The sequence below is a fragment of the Ranitomeya imitator genome, chromosome 10 (assembly GCF_032444005.1).
Source record: "Ranitomeya imitator isolate aRanImi1 chromosome 10, aRanImi1.pri, whole genome shotgun sequence".
Classification (NCBI taxonomy): Eukaryota; Metazoa; Chordata; class Amphibia; order Anura; family Dendrobatidae; genus Ranitomeya; species Ranitomeya imitator.
In genome coordinates, this window is record NC_091291.1 from 130,076,775 (window position 1) to 130,098,824 (window position 22,050).

Genomic DNA, 22,050 nt, shown 5'->3' on the forward strand with positions numbered 1-22,050 from the left:
TCTATCACTACTATAGAGGGAGTTAAAAAGTTAAGAAAGTAATGCAAAGAAAGATGAGAAGGATGTAATATTAGAAGAAAAAAAAAACAGTGAACAACTTGAGAGATGTACTGTAAACAATCCCTGTAAAAAATAAATAAAATAGAAAATGTATTCACATCTATTGTAACGGTTTATTATATCTCGCAAATAAATTAAAAAAAAGAATAGAAATGATAATGTGTGCAAAATGTAAAGCGCTGCGGAATAGGTTAGCGCTATATAAAAAAAAAAGATTATTATTATGATAAATAGATTAAAAGAGAGCTTTTTTTTTCTTTCTCCCTCCTGCATCATTCTAAGAAATCCACCAACCATAAAACCAAGTGTTCCCACCACCCACCACCCCCCAACCCTCCTGCATCTCTGCTGCAGCCAGAGAACCGGCCATATTGAGTTTACAATTCTGTCTGAGCTGTACCATCGAGGGGAAAATTACATTATATAACTAGATATATTCCTGGACAGCAGCCGGAGACCCCCCTCACCCCTCCCAGGCCATGGGCAGGAGAGAGCGCCCAACACCCCATGGGCTATGCTCGGTAACACTGGCACTCAGCCTCCTGGGTAAGTTGTATGGCCAGTTCTGCATGCACAGCTGGGTATACATCTGCCGCAATGCACTTCCACCCTCCGCACACTCCATACTTACCCTTCCACTTCCAATCGGGGGTTAATGAGGCCCATGCATTCAACCTATAAAAAAAAAAAAATGAGATAAAATAATCAAAAATAATCAAAAATAAAGAAACATTTAATCGCATCAGAATGAAACAAGTGTCAGAATGGGGGGTGATAGGTAGATCCTATATCTGTGCATATTATTGTATCATCAATTGGTATTGGACGATGCGCCCCCAAGTCACCTTCACATGTCTGACCCGATTCTGGCACCAAAAAGCAGAAGGGATTCCAGGGAGGATTCATACGGAGGCTGACGATGAAATATGGGAAGAACAATTCCGATGATTTCCTAACTGGGAATTAAAATGCTTCTGGGAGGAATTTCTGTAGATTGCAACAAGGTCATGAATGCAAGAAATGTCATAGACAAGGGGGCGATCACGAACGATGATGTCCAGGCGCTATCGATAAATGGATTGTGTAAATTACAAAAAAAAATTAATTGTACGTGACGTAAATGATATACTATTACTGGGCCGGTTCTGTAAGGTCACTGGGGTGGAAGCGTCATAAAATCCCAGTAATTGTGTTATTATAATGGTGCTGAACTGATACAATGGTGATCGCCTATCAGAAAGATATAATATATTATTAGTGTTAGGCATGGATACCAAAATGCATATGATTCTGGCACGTATATATGCCTGTAAAATAAATAAATATATATGTATACATAAATGGATATAAATATATACAGAGTGTATATATATATATATATATATATATATATATATATATATATATATAAATAAAATATATCAGGTTTAAGGGTCCAGTCTGCTGGCCAAGACCTTCATCTAAAACCCTAATGGTTTTAAATATGTATGTTTTAGTGTGTAAATATATATATATATATATATATATATATAATAAAATCGATCATGCATGGATAGATAGATATGCAAAAATGGCGTAAAGTGTTCAAACCTAAAATTACTAGATTCTAGATTTTAGTATTTACAAGATCTATATAAATAGATAATAAATAGATAATAGATAGATTATAGATGATATTGGATAGATAGATAGATAGATAGATAGATAGATAGATAGATAGATAGATAGATAGATAGATAGATAGATAGATAGATAGATATGCAAAAATAGCAAAAAATTGTCAAAACCTAAAATTACTAGGTTCCAAATTTTCGGAGATTTTACATCCTGAAAATGGGATTCTATGATGCAAAGTCCCATTACAGCAGCATCTGTGCATCTGGGATGCTGCATACAGTGAAACTCTTCGTCCCCTCCTTCCACCCTGATACATCCAGCCTCCTCCTCCTCCTCCTCCTCCAGTAAACTTGACTCAGCAGAGCAGCTATTGATCATGTAATAATGGAGGCTGTGCAGTAACCCTTGCCATTCTGGGGTGCTGGGAGCGATTGCAGTACCATAAGTCACCAGTAGGACGCCTCTTAACCCCTCTTATACCGCTAACTCTGCAATGTGACCTGCACAGTGCGCCAGATGCCGGTCCAGGATCTACCCGCAGTGCAGCAACCGTAGATGAGACCGAGACAAGGAACAGAGAGGGGAGGGAAAGGGAAGAAAAAAGAAGAGTTATTAGGGATGCAGGCGAGAACAAAGTTAGCGGAAATGTAAATGATGCATTGAGAAGATAACAGTATTACCAGTGACGGTGTAAAGGGTTAAAATGCTGCAGAATTTGATTATGACATCTGTATAGTAACAATTTAGGTTGTTTTGTAAACAAATGATTTTGGATGTTAAAATGATCACCGAGATGTTCATTAATGACTGTGGATTATTAGGCTACGTTCCCACTATGAGGTTTCGGTGAGTTTTTGATATTGCCGATTGTCTGATTGTCTGCACCATTTCAGGTTAACTGCATTTTTTCGAAGATACGCAGCGTAAAAAAAACTGACCAAAAACTCAGCCTCACTACATTATCCTGGAAGAGTGTGGAGAAACTATTCTGATCTTTTTATGCTAATAAACTACAGTAAAGGGATTTCTCTATGTAATAAAAAGTTCTACAACTCTCTAATATTCTTTATAATTGAATTCCTGGGAGGCAGAAATCCCTCATTCTGACCTCTTCAAAAGAAGTAAATACAATTGTATCCCTTGAAGACAATGCTCTGTGAGCGAAATGGCAGTGTAGTGTGGTTTGTTCAGCTCACAGAGCATTGTCTTCAAGGGATGCAACTGTATCCGTCTCCTATCTACTCGTATCTATCTATCTATCTATCTATCTATCTATCTATCTATCTATCTATCTGTCTATATCTATATATCATCTTTTATCTACCTATCTATCTATCTATCTATCTATCTATCTATCTATCTATCTATCTATCTATCTATCTATCTACAGTACAGACCAAAAGTTTGGACACACCTTCTCATTTAAAGATTTTTCTGTATTTTCTTGACTATGAAAATTGTACATTCACACTGAAGGCATCAAAACTATGAATTAACAAATGTGGAATTATATACGTAACAAAAAAGTATGAAACAACTGAAATTATGTCTTATATTCTAGGTTCTTCAAAGTAGCCACCTTTTGCTTTGATGATTGCTTTGCGCACACTTGGCATTCTCTTGATGAGCTTCAAGAGGTAGTCACCGGGAATGGTTTTCCAACAATCTTGAAGGAGTTCCCAGAGATGCTCAGCACTTGTTGGCCCTTTTGCCTTCACTCTGTGGTCCAGCTCACCCCAAACCATCTCGATTGGGTTCAGGTCTGGTGACTGTGGAGGCCAGGTCATCTGGCGTAGCCCCCCATCACTCTCCTTCTTGGTCAAATAGCCCTTACACAGCCTGGAGGTGTGTTTGGGGTCATTGTCCTGTTGAAAAATAAATGATGGTCCAACTAAACGCAAACCGCATGGAATAGCATGCCGCTGCAAGATGCTGTGGTAGCCATGCTGGTTCAGTATGCCTTCAATTTTGAATAAATCCCCAACAGTGTCACCAGCAAAGCACCCCCACACCATCACACCTCCTCCTCCATGCTTCACGGTGGGAACCAGGCATGTAGAGTCCATCCGTTCACCTTTTCTGCGCTGCACAAAGACACGATGGTTGAAACCAAAGATCTCAAATTTGGACTCATCAGACCAAAGCACAGATTTCCACAGGTCTAATGTTCATTCCTTGTGTTCTTCAGCCCAAACAAGCCTCTTCTGCTTGTTGCCTGTCCTTAGCAGTGGTTTCCTAGCAGCTATTTTACCATGAAGGCCTGCTGCACAAAGTCTCCTCTTAACAGTTGTTGTAGAGATGTGTCTCCTGCTAGAACTCTGTGTGGCATTGACCTGGTCTCTAATCTGAGCTGCTGTTATCCTGCGATTTCTGAGGCTGGTTACTCGGATAAACTTATCCTCAGAAGCAGAGGTGACTCTTGATCTTCCTTTCCTGGGGTGGTCCTCATGTGAGCCAGTTTCTTTGTAGCACTTGATGATTTTTGCCACTGCATTTGGGGACAATTTCAAAGTTTTCCCAATTTTTTGGACTGACTGACCTTCAATTCTTAAAGTAATGATGGCCACTCGTTTTTCTTTACTTAGCTGCTTTTTTCTTGCCATAATACAAATTCTAACAGTCTATTCAGTAGGACTATCAGCTGTGTATCCACCAGACTTCTGCACAACACAACTGATGATCCCAACACCATTTATAAGGCAAGAAATCCCACTTATTAAACCTGACAGGGCACACCTGTGAAGTGAAAACCATTCCTGGCGACTACCTCTTGAAGCTCATCAAGAGAATGCCAAGAGTGTGCAAAGCAGTACTCAAAGCAAAAGGTGGCTACTTTGAAGAACCTAGAATATAAGACATAATTTCAGTTGTTTCACACTTTTTTGTTAAGTATATAATCCCACATGTGTTAATTCATAGTTTTGATGTCTTCAGTGTGAATGTACAAATTTCATAGTCATGAAAATACAGAAAAATCTTTAAATGAGAAGGTGTGTCCAAACTTTTGCTCTGTACTGTAGATAGATAGATAGGTAGATAAAAGATGATATATAGATAATAGATAGATAGATAATAGATAGATAGATAGATAATAGATAGATAGATAATAGATAGATAGATAAATAGATAGACAGATAGATAGATAATAGATAGATAGATAGATAGATAGATAAATAGATAGATAATAGATAGATAGATAGATAGATAGAATTATAGATAGATAGATAGATAAATAGATAGATAATAGATAGATAGATAGATAGATAGATAGATAAATAGATAGACAGATAGATAGATAGATAAATAGATAGATAATAGATAGATGATAGATAGATAATAGATAGATAGATAGATAGATAAATAGATAGATAGATAGATAGATAGATAGATAGATAGATAGATAATAGATAGATAGATAGATAGATAGATAATAGATAGATGATAGATAGATAGATAGATAGATAGATAGATAGATAGATGATGATAGATAGATAGATAGATAGATAGATAGATAGATAGATAGATAGATGATAGATACATGATAGATAGATAGATGATAGATAGATAGATAGATAGATAGATAATAGATAGATGATAGATAGATAGATAGATGATGGATAGATAGATAGATAGATAGATAGATAGATAGATAGATAGATAGATAGATAGATAGATGATAGATACATGATAGATAGATGATAGATACATGATAGATAGATAGATGATAGATAGATAGATAGATAATTGGAAGATGATAGATAGATAATCGATAGATAATAGATAATAGATAGATAGATAGATAGATAATAGATACAGTACAGACCAAAAGTTTGGACACACCTTCTGATTTTAAGATTTTTAGTGTGGTTTGTTCAGCTCACAGAGCATTGTCTGCAAGGGATGCAACTGTATCCGTCTCCTATCTACTCGTATCTATCTATTATCTATCTATTATCTATCTATCCATCATCTATCTATTATCTATCTATCTATCTATCTATCTATCTATCTATCTATCTATCTATCTATCTATCTATCTATCTATCTATCCATCATCTATTTATTATCTATCTATCATCTAACTATCTATCTATCTATCTATCTATCTATCTATCTATCTATCTATCTATCTATCTATCTATCTATCTATCTATCTATCTATCTATCTATCTATCTATATCACCAATGTCCTGATTTTTTTTCACAACAAACTCGAAACTTTGGAGTAAATAAAACATAAAGTATATTAGAGTATGGTATCACTTTAGTAACCCCCTGTAACATGTCTGTGGTGTAATTTTGTAAATAAGTGACATTACTTACATTGCACTGATCCTGAATTACGGCTTATATTATCGGCCCATGGCTGCATTCAGGCTTCAGAGCTGGAATCTGAGTGTTTCTTGTTGGCTCAGTCTTTCCACAAATATGATCTTCTTTGGAACTTAAAAGCTATGGACACCTTTGACATAAAAAAAAAAAATGTTTTACATGCAGTCAGAAAAAATAAATACACAATATTGGAATTCTCGGGGAGGGGAGGGGGGGGGGGGGGGTTGTAACAGGACATAATAAAATGAACCGGTCCTTAGAAGGTCCTAAAATGAGGTAAATACAACCTCAGATGAACAAACAAGAACGCATGAGACATTGCACCGCGTCACTGTTTGCGTAACATAAAATATGCCAAAATGCTGGAAAAAATATGTGAAAAATTAAGTACACCCCATGGATCAATAGATTGCATGGAACCATAGCATTGTATGTTAGTGGTTGCCTTTAGATACACAGTTTGCAGTCTGCCCCTAGTGTCAGACTTCCCTCATCCCAATGTGCCACCATTACTAGTGATGAGCGAGTATACTCGTTCCTCGGGTTTTTCTGAGCACGCTCGGGGGTCCTCCGAGTATTTGTTAGTGTTCGGAGATTTAGTTTTCATCGCGGCAGCTGAATGATTTACAGCTACTAGACAGCTTGATTTACACGTGGGGATTCCCTAGCAACCAGGCAACCCCCACATGTACTCAGGCTGGCTAGTAGCTGTAAATCATTCAGCTGAGGCGATGAAAACGAAATCTCCGAGCAGTCATAAATACTCAGCGGTCACCCGAGCGTGCTCGGAAAAACCTGAGCAAGGAGTATATTCGCTTATCACTACCCATTACCCCTTCCTTCCTATGTTTCACCCTTCTTATATAGGCCATGAATTATCTATTTCTCCCTCCTATTCACACTGACACTGAGCATTGGATGATTTCCCTCTCCTTTCCCCTGGGTGTTCTTCTCTCTGTAGCTAACCCACAGCCTATGTGATAGGGCAGTCTCACACCTCCAGATAATTACGGTACCGGAAAAATCGGTACCGGAATTATCCGTGTCCGTGTGCTTACGTTGAACATCAGTGTGGCACACGTGCGGCAGCCGTGTGCCGACTGAGGACCACACGGACCGTGCAGGAGACAGCGCTAGAGTTAAGCGCTGTCCCCTGCGTGCGGTGCTGAAGCCGGTATTCATCCCTTCTTCCCAGCAGCGTTTGCTGGAAAGAAGGAATGAATAATCTTTTTTTTTAATTTATTCTTGTTTTTAAAATAAAGTTGCCGGTAATCTGCCCCCTCCCACCCCTTGTGCGCCCCCGCCCCCCCGCTGGCATTAAAATACTTACCCAGCTCCCTCGGCGCTTACATCCTTTCAGCGTTGCTGCTTGTCCTGTATGAGCGGTCACGTGGTGCCGCTTATTACAGTAATGAATATGCGGCTCCACCCCTATGGGAGGTGGAGCCGCATATTCATCACTGTAATGTGCGGCACCACGTGACAACTTCTGGTTGTCATAGGAAACAGTCAGCGGATCTGACAACAAGCCTGCTGACTGTTTCCTGTGACAACCAGCAGAACTGTGAAGCAAGCTCTGCTATAAAAAAAAATATAGACTGTTTCCCCGGATCAGTGAAAATTAACTAAAGCAGTGGGCGACCGCCCATCATTGATCATGTTTTAATTAATGAGAATTTGGTTTAAAGGGTAATTCGTTGTAGCTCAATTTTTAGGAAATTAAAGGAGTATTGTAATTATAGACATTTTTTGGCATATCCACGGAATTTGCTGTAAATAGCTGATAGATGTGGGACCTTCCTCTATCTCAAGGACTGGGGTGTTCCACAATTCACTTCTATGGGAGTTCCCAAAAAAAAAAAGTGCCGATCGCTTGTCACCGCCACGTGCCGCTCTGCATGCAATGACTTCCACTTATACTATTCTGCCACTAATGTTTGCATGTGCTCAGTTTGTGCTTCCGGGATGGAGATCGCTGTGCCCGCTGTTATTTATGCCCTCAATGGCTCCGACATTCGACTGCCCTGCAACTTCAACTCGTGCTACAAGATGGACATCAAACAGTTCTCCATGAACTGGACGTATCGGAGCTGCGAGAACTGTACGGAGGAGACGGTGAGCGATGGTGTGGACCTCTGTGAATGTACTGGCTCATCTGTGCCAAACCATTGCGCTCCAGTATGTCCCCATCATGTGTCCCCAGTATGCACCGGGACTCACACCTGTCCACATTTAACCATTTGTGAGAACCATGAACGTCCACGCTCCGTCCACGCTCCGTCCACGCTCCGTCCACGCTCCGTCCACGCTCCGTCCACGCTGACGTTTCGTTTCTTTCTGATTCATTTCCATCAATGTCTTGTTTCCTTTGTGTTCGCAACTTTTCTCACATTGTACAGATGACATTTTATTGGCTTTGTATTCTAATACTTTTATGTGCAAAACTAAACCCTAGTCGTACAAAGTATTCAAGTGTCCCATTATGTATTCCCCCCAAAAAATAACAAGTTATTTTTTATCTACAGGATTCTGATCGCCGGGGGTCCGACCATTCAAACCCTGAGTTATCCTGAAACCATGGCTCTAAAACCCCGTCATAAATGAAGCAGAGGTGCACACGCTCCATTCATTGTCTATGAGACTGCTGTGCTCTGCTTTATCCTACAGTCCCATAGACAATGAATGGAGCGGAGGTCGAGCGTGTGAACCTCTATTCTAAACGGGGTCTTCAGAGCCCCAATCTTGGGATTGCTGGTGATCAAACCCCCAGCGATCAGCAACTTACACCATGTCCTGTTGATAACACATATCTTTAATTTCACACAAACCTGCCCTTCGTCTTGCTGGCCTCATCCTCAACAACAAGGTACTTTTGATGCACATACCAGTTTGATATATCTTTTGTAATTCTCATGCTGTTACTTTTTTCAGTGAGCGGATCCTTTTTGTCAGCATTCTGACAGCACTGTAGGTGCTGGAACTTACTTTCAATTCGCAACACTTATTTATCCTGCCATTGTCCAGTGGTTTTTCTGACTTTTCTCATGCCATGCTCTGTAATTTGCCATTCAACATTTTTTCAGTGGACGGTTCATTTATTGGCATTCTGACAGCACTGTAGGTGCCGGAACCTACTTCCTTTCAATTCGCAACACCTTTTTATCCTGTCATTGTCCAATGTTTTTTTCTGAGTTTTCTCATGCCATGCTCTGTAATTTGCCATTCAACGTTTTTTTTTTTCATTGAACGGTGCCTTTTTATCAGCATCCTGACAGCACTATAGGTGCTGGAACCTACTTCCCTTCAATTTGCAATGCTTAATTCTCCGGCTATTCTGACAGCACTGTAGGCGCTGGAACTTGCTTACAGGTATGTGTGATGCACAGTGTCAGGCTTACAAACACCTATACTATAAGGGAACCACACAAGGACAGACACCTATACTATAAGGGAACCACACAAGGACAGTCACTCCAACTCACCCTACCAACACTAAAGAGCCTGGCTGCAACTTGCATAAAAATGAAAAAAAAAAAGTAAATAAAAAGATGAAAAATGGTACGAGAGTTGGAGCAGAAAAACAAAAACTTACGTGATTGTATCATCAATCCTTGTAGACCTCCCTTCATTATTGGACATGGAGTCTGGGAATGATATTTCCAATACCTTCAATTTTTCTTGCCCAGATCTGAAGATCTGAAATGTATTATATGAGAAAATATATTATTAAGAAAGCTAAACTTAAATAATAAAAAAAAAAAGAATAAGCAACAAAAACTATAATATGTTTATTGCGGCAGGAAAGCGATCACTAATGGAAGTCTCACAATTTCTCAGGAACTAAAACCCACCGTGCTATTGAAATGGGGCTTCAAGGTCCCACTGAGAGCGTGTGAAAGTGTGGGAAGCCGCGGAATAGGAACGTGGCGTGAAGCCGAAAACAGAAAGGAAGCAACGTGCGCCGGATTAGTCAGTCAACAAGGCTTATGTGTAAGCGCTGAGGCGTGGGAATATACAGCTCGGCTCGTGAATGTGGAGCGCGTGGGTCGAGATTCGCCTCCTCGGGCAACGAGCACAACAGGGGCTGGAGCGGAGGAAGCCTGTGTGGGAAGGACAGGAACCAGAGATTCAATAAGAGAGTTCAGAAAAATGGAAGAATAAAAAAAAAAAGGTGATAATAGAATTATGAATAGAACTGTACAATATAAAGTAGGATCGGCGGGGAACGTGGCGTTAGCGGGGACGGAGAACATCAGCGGAGCTTTGGGTTCACACTTTTTTTTGTAAGATACTGATGATCAAGGGTTTATTTCACACATTGTGGTCAAGTTGAGTTTTTTTTTTTTCTTACCAAAATTGTCAATTGACCTTATCAGGACAACAATGCTTTAAAACTAGCGATGAGCGAACGCGCTTGGATAAGGTGTTATCCGAGTATCTTCGGCTAGGAATGGGCTCAAAAGGAATGGAGACTATAAGGATATGTCCACAGTCTCCAAATTGGGCAGATTTAGTTTCGGAGGGTTAACCCCGTGGTGAAAATCCACGACGTTGGTCACTAACTTGTAGGTCTAGAACATCCATGTACGCACGCATGACTGACGCTCCATACTTATCCACATTCACATCAGGCTTGGAAATTCCAAGAGAAGAATGATACGAGTATACGAGTCACCCCAGAATTTTGTGACATATGCCGTTCATGCCCAGAAACGCCCCAAATTTGCTGAAAATGACCCCAGAGAAAAGCTAAAAATAAATGCAGTAAAGTCCCTGAAATATAGACCTCAAAATAAACAGAGACTTCCTGAGCCCTAATAAATGAAGTCCTTAAAATAACCTCAGCCCAAAATACAGACCCCACAGATCCCAAAATCAACAGATGAGACCCAGAGATGAAGATCACAAGATAAATCTACAGCTATCAGACCAGACAAAGTAGATTAATACAGACCCTAAATTAGAACCCCCCGATCACAAAATTAATACAGATCCAGACAACCCCAAATACAGGTCCCAATGCTGAAACCTTAAACCTATTGACACCCCCTGATTAAATACCGACCCCAGAATAAATGTGTATCATAAGCACAGACCCAAGAGTAAATCCATATATCAGCCCAGAATAAAAAGTAACTACCCACTTGACCCCAGACTAGACCCCCTAACCAAGTACAGATCAGACCCAAGATACACAGGACCTGCGGACCATAGACCAGACCCCCTGAATAAATACACATCCGAAAACAGACCTCATTAAATTCATACAAACCCCAGGCCTCTTACGTAAACACTGACCCCAAAGCAGAGCATCCTAAAAAAATGACCCCAGGATAAATACATACCTCATACATACCCCTAAAAATCTAAGGAGCTAAGAATAAATACAGACCCCATTACAGACTCCCTATACCCCAGCTATGATGTCCAAGATAAATACAGACCCAGACTCCATCATTCTACTAAACATATTGCACCATTTGACTTCTACATCCTCTATGTATCACAGTACATAGCAGTCTGCAGAATGAGTTAACAGCGAATCCATCAGTGAGTTTGTTTTGAGGACAGGGTCTGTAAGTCTTAGTTCTCTTTTCCTGAACTCTCTTCTAAGCTGATTTACGACCAAATCCATTTGCTTTTTTCACATTTATGCAAAACCCTGACATTGGGCTACAACTATGATAAATAATCGTACCACTATACATTACATAACCCCCCACAATATACTACAGCGCCTTCTCTACAACATAATATACAGTGGCTACACCATGCCATACAGAGAACTTATAGTCTCAAAAGTGTAGAAATAATGCCATGCTGGAGTTTGCTTCTTAAATGCAAGTTTACACAATTTTCAAAATAGTCTTCATTAAAATATTCTACCATTTTGTTGCTGGAGAATGTCTGTAACTAGTCCTTTATTTAGCTGAGTGCTTTATAAAAAGTTACAAATTCTTCTCCTGGTTATGAAGACTGCAGAGAAAACTGGATGTAAAAAAAACAAAACACATAATGAGAAACTAAGCGCAGGTCAGAAGCTGTGCTGATAGATTAGCTACTGTAAATATTACTGGGAGAGACACAGAGCTCACATACAGCCTATATTACTGGGAGAGACACACAGACCTCACATCCAGCCTATATTACTGGGAGAGACACACAGAGCTCACATCCAGCCTATATTACTGGGAGAGACACACAGAGCTCACATCCAGCCTATATTACTGGGAGAGACACACAGACCTCACATCCAGCCTATATTACTGGGAGAGACACACAGAGCTCACATCCAGACTATATTACTGGGAGAGAGACACACAGAGCTCACATCCAGCCTATATTACTGGGAGAGAGACACACAGAGCTCACATCCAGACTATATTACTGGGAGAGAGACACACAGAGCTCACATCCAGACTATATTACTGGGAGAGAGACACACAGAGCTCACATCCGGCCTATATTACTGGGAGAGACACACATACCTCACATCCAGCCTATATTACTGGGAGAGACACACAGCTCACATCCAGCCTATATTACTGGGAGAGACACACAGCTCACATCCAGCCTATATTACTGGGAGAGACAGAGCTCACATCCAGCCTATATTACTGAGAGAGACACACAGAACTCACATCCAGCCTATATTACTGGGAGAGACACACAGACCTCACATCCAGCCTATATTACTGGGAGAGACACACAGACCTCACATCCAGACTATATTACTGGGAGAGACACACAGACCTCACATCCAGCCTATATTACTGGGAGACACACAGAGCTCACATCCGGCCTATATTACTGGGAGAGACACACACAGAGCTCACATCCAGCCTATATTACTGGGAGAGACACACAGCTCACATCCAGCCTATATTACTGGGAGATACACACAGAACTCATATCCAGCCTATATTACTGGGAGAGACACACAGCTCACATCCAGCCTATATTACTGGGAGAGACAGAGCTCATATCCAGCCTATATTACTGGGAGAGACACACAGAGCTCACATCCAGCCTATATTACTGGGAGAGACACACAGAGCTCACATCCAGACTATATTACTGGGAGAGACACACAGACCTCACATCCAGCCTATATTACTGGGAGAGACACACAGAGCTCACATCCAGACTATATTACTGGGAGAGACACACAGAACTCACATCCAGCTTATATTACTGGGAGAGACACACAGAACTCACATCCAGCCTATATTACTGGGAGAGACACACAGAGCTCACATCTAGCCTATATTACTGGGAGACACACACAGACCACACATCCAGCCTATATTACTGGGAGAGACACACAGAGCTCACATCCAGCCTATATTACTGGGAGAGACACACATACATCTCATCCAGCCTATATTACTGGGGGAGACACACAGACCTCACATCCAGCCTATATTACTGGGAGAGACACACAGACCTCACATCCAGCCTATATTACTGGGAGAGACACACAGAGCTCACATCCAGCCTATATTACTGGGAGACACACAGACCTCACATCCAGCCTATATTACTGGGAGTGACACACAGACCTCACATCCAGCCTATGTTACTGGGAGAGACACACAGACCTCACATCCAGCCTATATTACTGGGAGAGACACACAGAGCTCGCATCCAGCCTATATTACTGGGAGAGACACAGAGCTCACATCCAGCCTATATTACTGGGAGTGACACAGACCTCACATCCAGCCTATATTACTGGGAGAGACACACAGACCTCACATCCAGCCTATATTACTGGGAGAGACACACAGAGCTCACATCCAGCCTATATTACTGAGAGACATACAGAGCTCACATCCAGCCTATATTACTGGGAGAGACACACAGACCTCACATCCAGCCTATATTACTGGGAGAGACACACATACCTCACATCCAGCCTATATTACTGGGAGAGACACACAGCTCACATCCAGCCTATGTTACTGGGAGAGACACACAGCTCACATCCAGCCTATATTACTGGGAGAGACAGAGCTCACATCCAGCCTATATTACTGAGAGAGACACACAGAACTCACATCCAGCCTATATTACTGGGAGAGACACACAGACCTCACATCCAGCCTATATTACTGGGAGAGACACACAGACCTCACATCCAGCCTATATTACTGGGAGAGACACACAGAGCTCACATCGAGCCTATATTACTGGGAGACACACAGAGCTCACATCCAGCCTATATTACTGGGAGAGACACACAGACCTCACATCCAGACTATATTACTGGGAGACAGACAGACCTCACATCCAGCCTATATTACTGGGAGACACACAGACCTCACATCCAGCCTATATTACTGGGAGACAGACAGACCTCACATCCAGCCTATATTACTGAGAGAGACACTCCCACTGAGGGAAAATAGGTAATTTGGATCAGGCTGCAAACTGCACATCAGGGGGTCTGAAAATGAATGAAGGAAAGAGGATTGCAGAGTAAAACTGCAAGTTTATAACTAAAATTACCTGATAACGTGTCAAACTCATGTTTTCCATAGTGTCCATAGACTTTATTTTTTTGCTACACTATCAGTATATTTTGTGCAATATCTGTCAAAACGTTTCTTGACGTTATTACAAAGTTCCACCAGAATGTAACCATCCTCTGTTTCTGAACTTCCAGTTTATCCAGTACGATAAGAAGATCATCAACCAACGTCTCGAGCGTTTTCAGAACCGCGTGGAGTTTACAGGAAACCCCATTAAAAATGATTTAGCAGTGACAATCCATGACGTTCAGCTGGAAGATGAGGGAGAATACCATTGTTATGTGTTGAACCCACCAGACCGACATAAGGGCACTGGGAGAATTCGCCTAGAGGTCCTTACAGAAGGTATAAAATGGGCAATGACATTTAGTATTGAGTTAGCCAGTCTACAATGGCAATGCATCATAGGAAAAAAACATGCAAATTAGCTCTCGCTACTGCCACCGACTGGAGGCGCCTTCTTTGTATGTCGACGATTGACCCTTTAATATCAAAAATTGCTTGAGACATTAGCTGAGATATTAGCCTCCATACCAGTCCAGTGACGATTCCATCATTGTGTCTTCTTCTCCTAGTTCCACCTGAAAGAGACTCAACTGTTGCAGTTTTGGTCGGAGCATCAGTCGGAGGTTTTTTGGCTGTGGTCATTCTTTGCCTTGTCATTCTGAAATGTGTGAGAAGAAAAAAAATGCAAAACCTTAACTCAGAGGATCAGAAAACTGAGGAAGAAGTAAAGACTGATGGAGAGGGGAACCCTGAAGGAGAACTGAAAGTATGTGAGCAATGAGGAGCTGGGGGAGAGATGGGAGAGGGTGAGTAAGGTGGGCGGCTTTCCGACAGTCGGGGAGGGTCAGGTGGAACAGGGACCTTGGGCAGTGGCCGACATAGAAAGTCCTAACTGGGCCTCTCCCCTCTAATTACACCCTCCCTGATTAAAATCAGGGAAAGGGGCACATATGACGGAAGGTACACAGTAATTATGCCAATAATGAAGCTTCTTATAGAGCATAATGCCTTAGAAAATGCTCCAATTACTGAGTATCCCTACAGTGAATTCCCCCCACAGTCCCCTATCATGCACATTATGATGATGACACCATAGTGCCCCCGGAAAAATAACCCCAACATAGTATAATTCCTCCCACAGCATGATGCCCCTAAAGTGCCCCCCACACAGTATGATGGCCCCACAGCTCCCCTACATATAGAATGGAGGCCCCACAGTCTCCTATACACAGTGTGATGGCCCCACATCTCCCCTATACACATATAGAATGGAGGCCCCCCAGTCTCCTATACACAGTGATGGCCCCACATCTCCCCTATATATATATATATATATATATATATATATATATATATACAGTGCCTACAAGTAGTATTCAACCCCCTGCAGATTTAGCAGGTTTACACATTTGGAATTAACTTGGCATTGTGACATTTGGACTGTAGATCAGCCTGGAAGTGTGAAATGCACTGCAGCAAAAAAGAATGTTATTTCTTTGTTTATTTTTTTTTAAATTGTGAAAAGTCTTTTCAGAGGGTCATTTAGTATTCAACCCCTCAACCCACCAGAATTCTGTTTGGTTCCCCTAAAGTATTAAGAAGTAGTTCAGGCACAAAGAACAATGAGCTTCACATGTTTGGATTAATTATCTCTTTTTCCAGCCTTTTCTGACTATTTAAGACCCTCCCCAAACTTGTGAACAGCACTCATACATGGTCAACATGGGAAAGACAAAGGAGCATTCCAAGGCCATCAGAGACAAGATTGTGGAGGGTCACAAGGCTGGCAAGGGGTACAAAACCCTTTCCAAGGAGTTGGGCCTACCTGTCTCCACTGTTGGGAGCATCATTCGGAAGTGGAAGGCTTATGGAACTACTGTTAGCCTTCCACGGCCTGGACAGCCTTTGAAAGTTTCCTCCCATGCCGAGGCCAGGCTTGTCCGAAGAGTCAAGGCTAACCCAAGGACAACAAGGAAGGAGCTCCGGGAAGATCTCATGGCAGTGGGGACATTGGTTTCAGTCAATACCATAAGTAACAAACTCCACCGCAATGGTCTCCGTTCCAGACGAGCCCGTAAGGTACCTTTACTTTCAAAGCGTCATGTCAAGGCTCGTCTACAGTTTGCTCATGATCACTTGGAGGACTCTGAGACTGACTGGTTCAAGGTTCTCTGGTCTGATGAGACCAAGATCGAGATCTTTGGTGCCAACCACACACGTGACGTTTGGAGACTGGATGGCACTGCATATGACCCCAAGAATACCATCCCTACAGTCAAGCATGGTGGTGGCAGCATCATGCTGTGGGGCTGTTTCTCAGCCAAGGGGCTTGGCCATCTGGTCCGCATCCATGGGAAGATGGATAGCACGGCCTACCTGGAGATTTTGGCCAAGAACCTCCGCTCCTCCATCAAGGATCTTAAGATGGGTCGTCATTTCATCTTCCAACAAGACAACGACCCAAGGCACACAGCCAGGAAAACCAAGGCCTGGCTCAAGAGGCAAAAAATCAAGGTGTTGCAGTGGCCTAGTCAGTCTCCTGACCTTAACCCAATTGAAAACTTGTGGAAGGAGCTCAAGATTAAAGTCCGCATGAGACACCCAAAGAACCTAGATAACTTGGAGCAGATCTGCATGGAGGAGTGGGCCAAGATAACTCCAGAGACCTGTGCCGGCCTGATCAGGTCTTATAAAAGACGATTATTAGCTGTAATTGCAAACAAAGGTTATTCCACAAAATATTAAACCTAGGGGTTGAATAATAATTGACCCACACTTTTATGTTTAAAATTTATAAAAATTTAACTGAGCAACAAAACTTTTTGGTTTGTAAGATTTATGCATCTGTTAATAAATCCTGCTCTTGTTTGAAGTTTGAAGGCTCTAACTTATTTGCATCTTATTAAACCTGCTAAATCTGCAGGGGGTTGAATACTACTTGTAGGCACTGTATATATATATAGGAGGCCCCACAGTCCCGTATACACAGTGTGATGGCCCCACAGCTCCCCTATACACATATAGAATGGAGACCCCACAGTCCCCTATACACAGTGTGATGGCCCCACAGCTCCCCTATATATAGGTACATCTCACAAAATTAGAATATCATCAAAAAGTTGATTTATTTCAGTTCTTCAATACAAAAAGTGATGTATTTCAAGTGTTTATTTCTGTTAATGTTGATGATTATGGCTTACAGCCAATGAAAACCCAAAAGTCATTATCTCAGTAAATTAGAATACTTTATAACTCCAGCTTGAAAAATGATTTTAAAATCCGAAATGTTGGCCTACTGAATTGTATGTTCAGTAAATGCACTCAATACTTGGTCGGGGCTCCTTTTGCATCAATTACTGAATCAATGCGGCGTGGCATGGAGGCGATCACCCTGTGGCACTGCTGAGGGGTTATGGAAGCCCAGGTTGCTTTGATAGCAGCCTTCAGCTTGTCTGCATTGTTGGGTCTGGTGTCTCACATCTTCCTCTTGACAATACTCCATAGATTCTCTATGGGGTTAAGGTCAGGCGAGTTTACTGCCAATCAAGCACAGTGATACTGTTGGTTTTAAACCAGGTATTGGTACTTTTGGCAGTGTGGACAGGTGCCAAGTCCTGCTGGAGAATGACAGTTCCATCTCCAAAAAGCTTGTCGGTACAGGGAAGCATGAAGTGCTCTAAATCTCCTGGTAGACGGCTGCGCTGACTTTGGTCTTGATAAAACACAGTGAGCCTACACCAGCAGATGACATGTCTCCCCAAACGATCACTGATTGTGGAGACTTCACACTAGACCTCCAGCATCTTGGGTTGTGGCCTCTCCACTCTTCCTCCAGACTCTGGGACCCTGATTTCCAAGGTCTAGTGTGACGTTTCCACAATCAGTGATGGTTTGGGGAGCCATGTCATCTGCTGGTGTAGCTCAACTGTGTTTTATCAGAACCAAAGTCAGCGCAGCCGACTACCAGGAAATTTTAGAGCACTTCATGCTTCCCTCTCCCAACAAGCTTTTTGGAGATGGAAATGTAATTCTCCAGCAAGACTTGGCACCTGTCCACACTGCCAAAAGTACCAATACCTGGTGTACAAACAACAGTATCACTGGGCTTGATTAGCAGCAAACTCGCCTGACCTTAACCCCATAGAGAATCTATGGGGTACTGTCAAAAGGAAGATGAGAGACACCAGACCCAACAATGCAGATGAGCTGAAGACTGCTATCAAAGCAACCTGAGCTTCCATAACCCCTCAGCAGTGCCACAGGCTGATCGCCTCCATGCCACGCCGCATTGATGCCGTTATTGATGCAAAGGGAGACCCAACCAAGTACTGAGTGCATTTACTGTTATGTAGGCAATCCAGTGACACAGTGTGCCAGCAATCAGAGCACATACAGTGATTTGATAATAACCCAAAAACAATAGAACGAGCTCTGAGACGTGGAATCTCTGTAGACCGCAATACCTGAACCTATCCTAAACACAACTAAAGGCAGCTGTGGATTGCGCCTGTCACTACCTATGCAACTCGGCACAGCCTGAGGAGCTGACTAGCCTGAAGATAGAAAAACAAGCCTGACTTGCCTCAGAGAAATACCCCAAAGGAAAAGGCAGCCCCCCACATATAATGACTGTTAGCAAGATGAAAAGACAAACGTAGGGATGAAATAGATTCAGCAAAATGAGGCCCGATATTCTAGATAGAGTGAGGATAGCAAAGAGAACTTTGCAGTCTACAAAAAACCCTAAAGCAAAAACCACGCAAAGGGGGCAAAAAGACCCACCGTGCCGAACTAACGGCACGGCGGTGCACCCTTTGCGTCTCAGAGCTTCCAGCAAAAACGAATAGACAAGCTGGACAGAAAAAGTAGCAACAAAAGCAAAGAAACACTTATCTAAGCAGAGCAGCAGGCCACAGGAAAGATCCAGAAGCTCAGGTCCAACACTGGAACATTGACAAGGAGCAAGGAAGACAGAATCAGGTGGAGTTAAATAACAAAGCAGCCAACGAGCTCACCAGAACACCTGAGGGAGGAAGCTCAGAAGCTGCAGTACCACTTGTGACCACAGGAGTGAATTCAGCCACAGAATTCACAACAGTACCCCCCCCTTGAGGAGGGGTCACCAAACCCTCACCAGAGCCCCCAGGCCGACCAGGATGAGCCACATGAAAGGCACGAACAAGATCTGGAGCATGGACATCAGAGGCAAAAACTCAGGAATTATCTTCCTGAGCATAACCCTTCCATTTAACCAGATACTGGAGTTTCCGTCTAGAAACACGAGAATCCAAAATTTTCTCCACAATATACTCCAATTCCCCCTCCACCAAAACCGGGGCAGGAGGTTCAACAGATGGAACCATAGGTGCCACGTATCTCCGCAACAACGACCTATGGAATACATTATGTATGGAAAAGGAGTCTGGGAGGGTCAGACGAAAAGACACAGGATTGAGAATCTCAGAAATCCTATACGGACCAATAAAACGAGGTTTAAATTTAGGAGAGGAAACCTTCATAGGAATATGACGAGAAGATAACCAAACCAGATCCCCAACACGAAGTCGGGGACCCACAAGGCGTCTGCGATTAGCGAAAAGTTGAGCCTTCTCCTGGGACAAGGCCAAATTGTCCACTACCTGAATCCAGATCTGCTGCAACCTGTCCACCACAGAATCCACACCAGGACAGTCCGAAGACTCAACCTGTGCTGAAGAGAAACGAGGATGGAACCCAGAATTGCAGAAAAATGGAGAGACCAAGGTAGCCGAGCTGGCCCGATTATTAAGGGCGAACTCAGCCAACGGCAAAAAGGACACCCAATCATCCTGGTCTGCAGAAACAAAACATCTCAGATATGTCTCCAAGGTCTGATTGGTTCGTTCGGTCTGGCCATTAGTCTGAGGATGGAAAGCCGAGGAAAAAGACAGGTCAATGCCCATCCTGCCACAAAAGGCTCGCCAAAACCTCGAAACAAACTGGGAACCTCTGTCAGAAACAATATTCTCAGGAATGCCATGCAAACAAACCACATGCTGGAAGAACAAAGGCACCAAATCAGAGGAGGAAGGCAATTTAACCAAGGGCACCAGATGGACCATTTTAGAAAAGCGATCACAGACCACCCAAATGACTGACATCTTTTGAGAAACGGGAAGGTCAGAAATGAAATCCATTGAAATATGTGTCCAAGGCCTCTTTGGGACCGGCAAGGGCAAAAGCAACCCACTGGCACGTGAACAGCAGGGCTTAGCCCTAGCACAAATCCCACAGGACTGCACAAAAGTACGTACATCCCGTGACAGAGATGGCCACCAGAAGGATCTAGCCACTAACTCTCTGGTACCAAAGATTCCAGGATGACCAGCCAACACCAAACAATGAAGTTCAGAGATAACTTTAGTAGTCCACCTATCAGGGACGAACAGTTTCTCCGCTGGACAACGATCAGGTTTATTCGCCTGAAATTTTTGCAACACTCGCCGCAAATCAGGGGAGATGGCAGACACAATGACTCCTTCCTTGAGGATACTCGCCGGCTCAGATGAACCCGGAGAGTCGGGCACAAAACTCCTAGACAGAGCATCCGCCTTCACATTTTTAGAGCCCGGAAGGTACGAAATCACAAAATCGAAGCGGGCAAAAAATAACGACCAACGGGCCTGTCTAGGATTCAAGCGCTTGGCAGACTCGAGATAAGTAAGGTTCTTATGATCAGTTAATACCACCACGCGATGCTTAGCTCCTTCAAGCCAATGACGCCATTCCTCGAATGCCCACTTCATGGCCAGCAACTCTCGGTTGCCCACATCATAATTACGCTCAGCAGCCGAAAACTTCCTGGAAAAGAAAGCACATGGTTTCAACACTGAGCAACCAGAACCTCTCTGTGACAAAACCGCCCCTGCTCCAATCTCAGAAGCATCAACCTCGACCTGGAACGGAAGAGAAACATCTGGTTGACACAACACAGGGGCAGAACAAAAACGATCCTTCAACTCCTGAAAAGCTTCCACAGCAGCAGAAGACCAATTAACCAAATCAGCACCCTTCTTGGTCAAATCGGTCAATGGTTTGGCAATGCTAGAAAAATTACAGATGAAGCGACGATAAAAATTAGCAAAGCCCAGGAATTTTTGCAGACTTTTCAGAGATGTCGGCTGAGTCCAATCCTGGATGGCTTGGACCTTAACCGGATCCATCTCGATAGTAGAAGGGGAAAAGATGAACCCCAAAAATGAAACTTTCTGCACACCGAAGAGACACTTTGATCCCTTCACAAACAAAGAATTAGCACGCAGGACCTGGAAAACCATTCTGACCTGCTTCACATGAGAGTCCCAATCATCTGAGAAGATCAAAATGTCATCCAAGTAAACAATCAGGAATTTATCCAGATACTCACGGAAGATGTCATGCATAAAAGACTGAAACACAGATGGAGCATTGGCAAGTCCGAACGGCATCACTAGATACTCAAAACGACCCTCGGGCGTATTAA

General features: G+C 42.6%; 1 protein-coding gene and 1 long non-coding RNA gene across 5 annotated transcripts in view; one reads left to right on the forward strand and one right to left on the reverse strand.

Moving 5' to 3' along the window:
• SCN2B (sodium voltage-gated channel beta subunit 2) overlaps window positions 1–22,050 on the forward strand; it is a 49,391-nt gene that overhangs the window by 16,286 nt on the left and 11,055 nt on the right. The window contains exons 1-4 of one of the 4 annotated variants that reach the window (XM_069741302.1): window positions 408–606; window positions 7,961–8,124; window positions 14,678–14,888; window positions 15,119–15,355. In XM_069741302.1, the coding sequence (XP_069597403.1) occupies window positions 540–606; window positions 7,961–8,124; window positions 14,678–14,888; window positions 15,119–15,330 (654 nt within the window). In that variant the 5' untranslated portion in view covers window positions 408–539 and the 3' untranslated portion in view covers window positions 15,331–15,355. Of the gene's footprint in view, window positions 1–407; window positions 607–7,960; window positions 8,125–14,677; window positions 14,889–15,118; window positions 15,356–22,050 lie in introns of those variants that run through there. The other 3 variants (XM_069741301.1, XM_069741304.1, XM_069741303.1) reach the window with 3 other exon arrangements.
• On the reverse strand, window positions 6,021–15,208 carry LOC138651256 (uncharacterized). Its single transcript, XR_011315458.1, has 3 exons — window positions 15,078–15,208; window positions 9,602–9,705; window positions 6,021–6,139 (listed from the first exon to the last, which is right to left on the reverse strand). It is a non-coding gene; the product is annotated as an uncharacterized lncRNA (long non-coding RNA).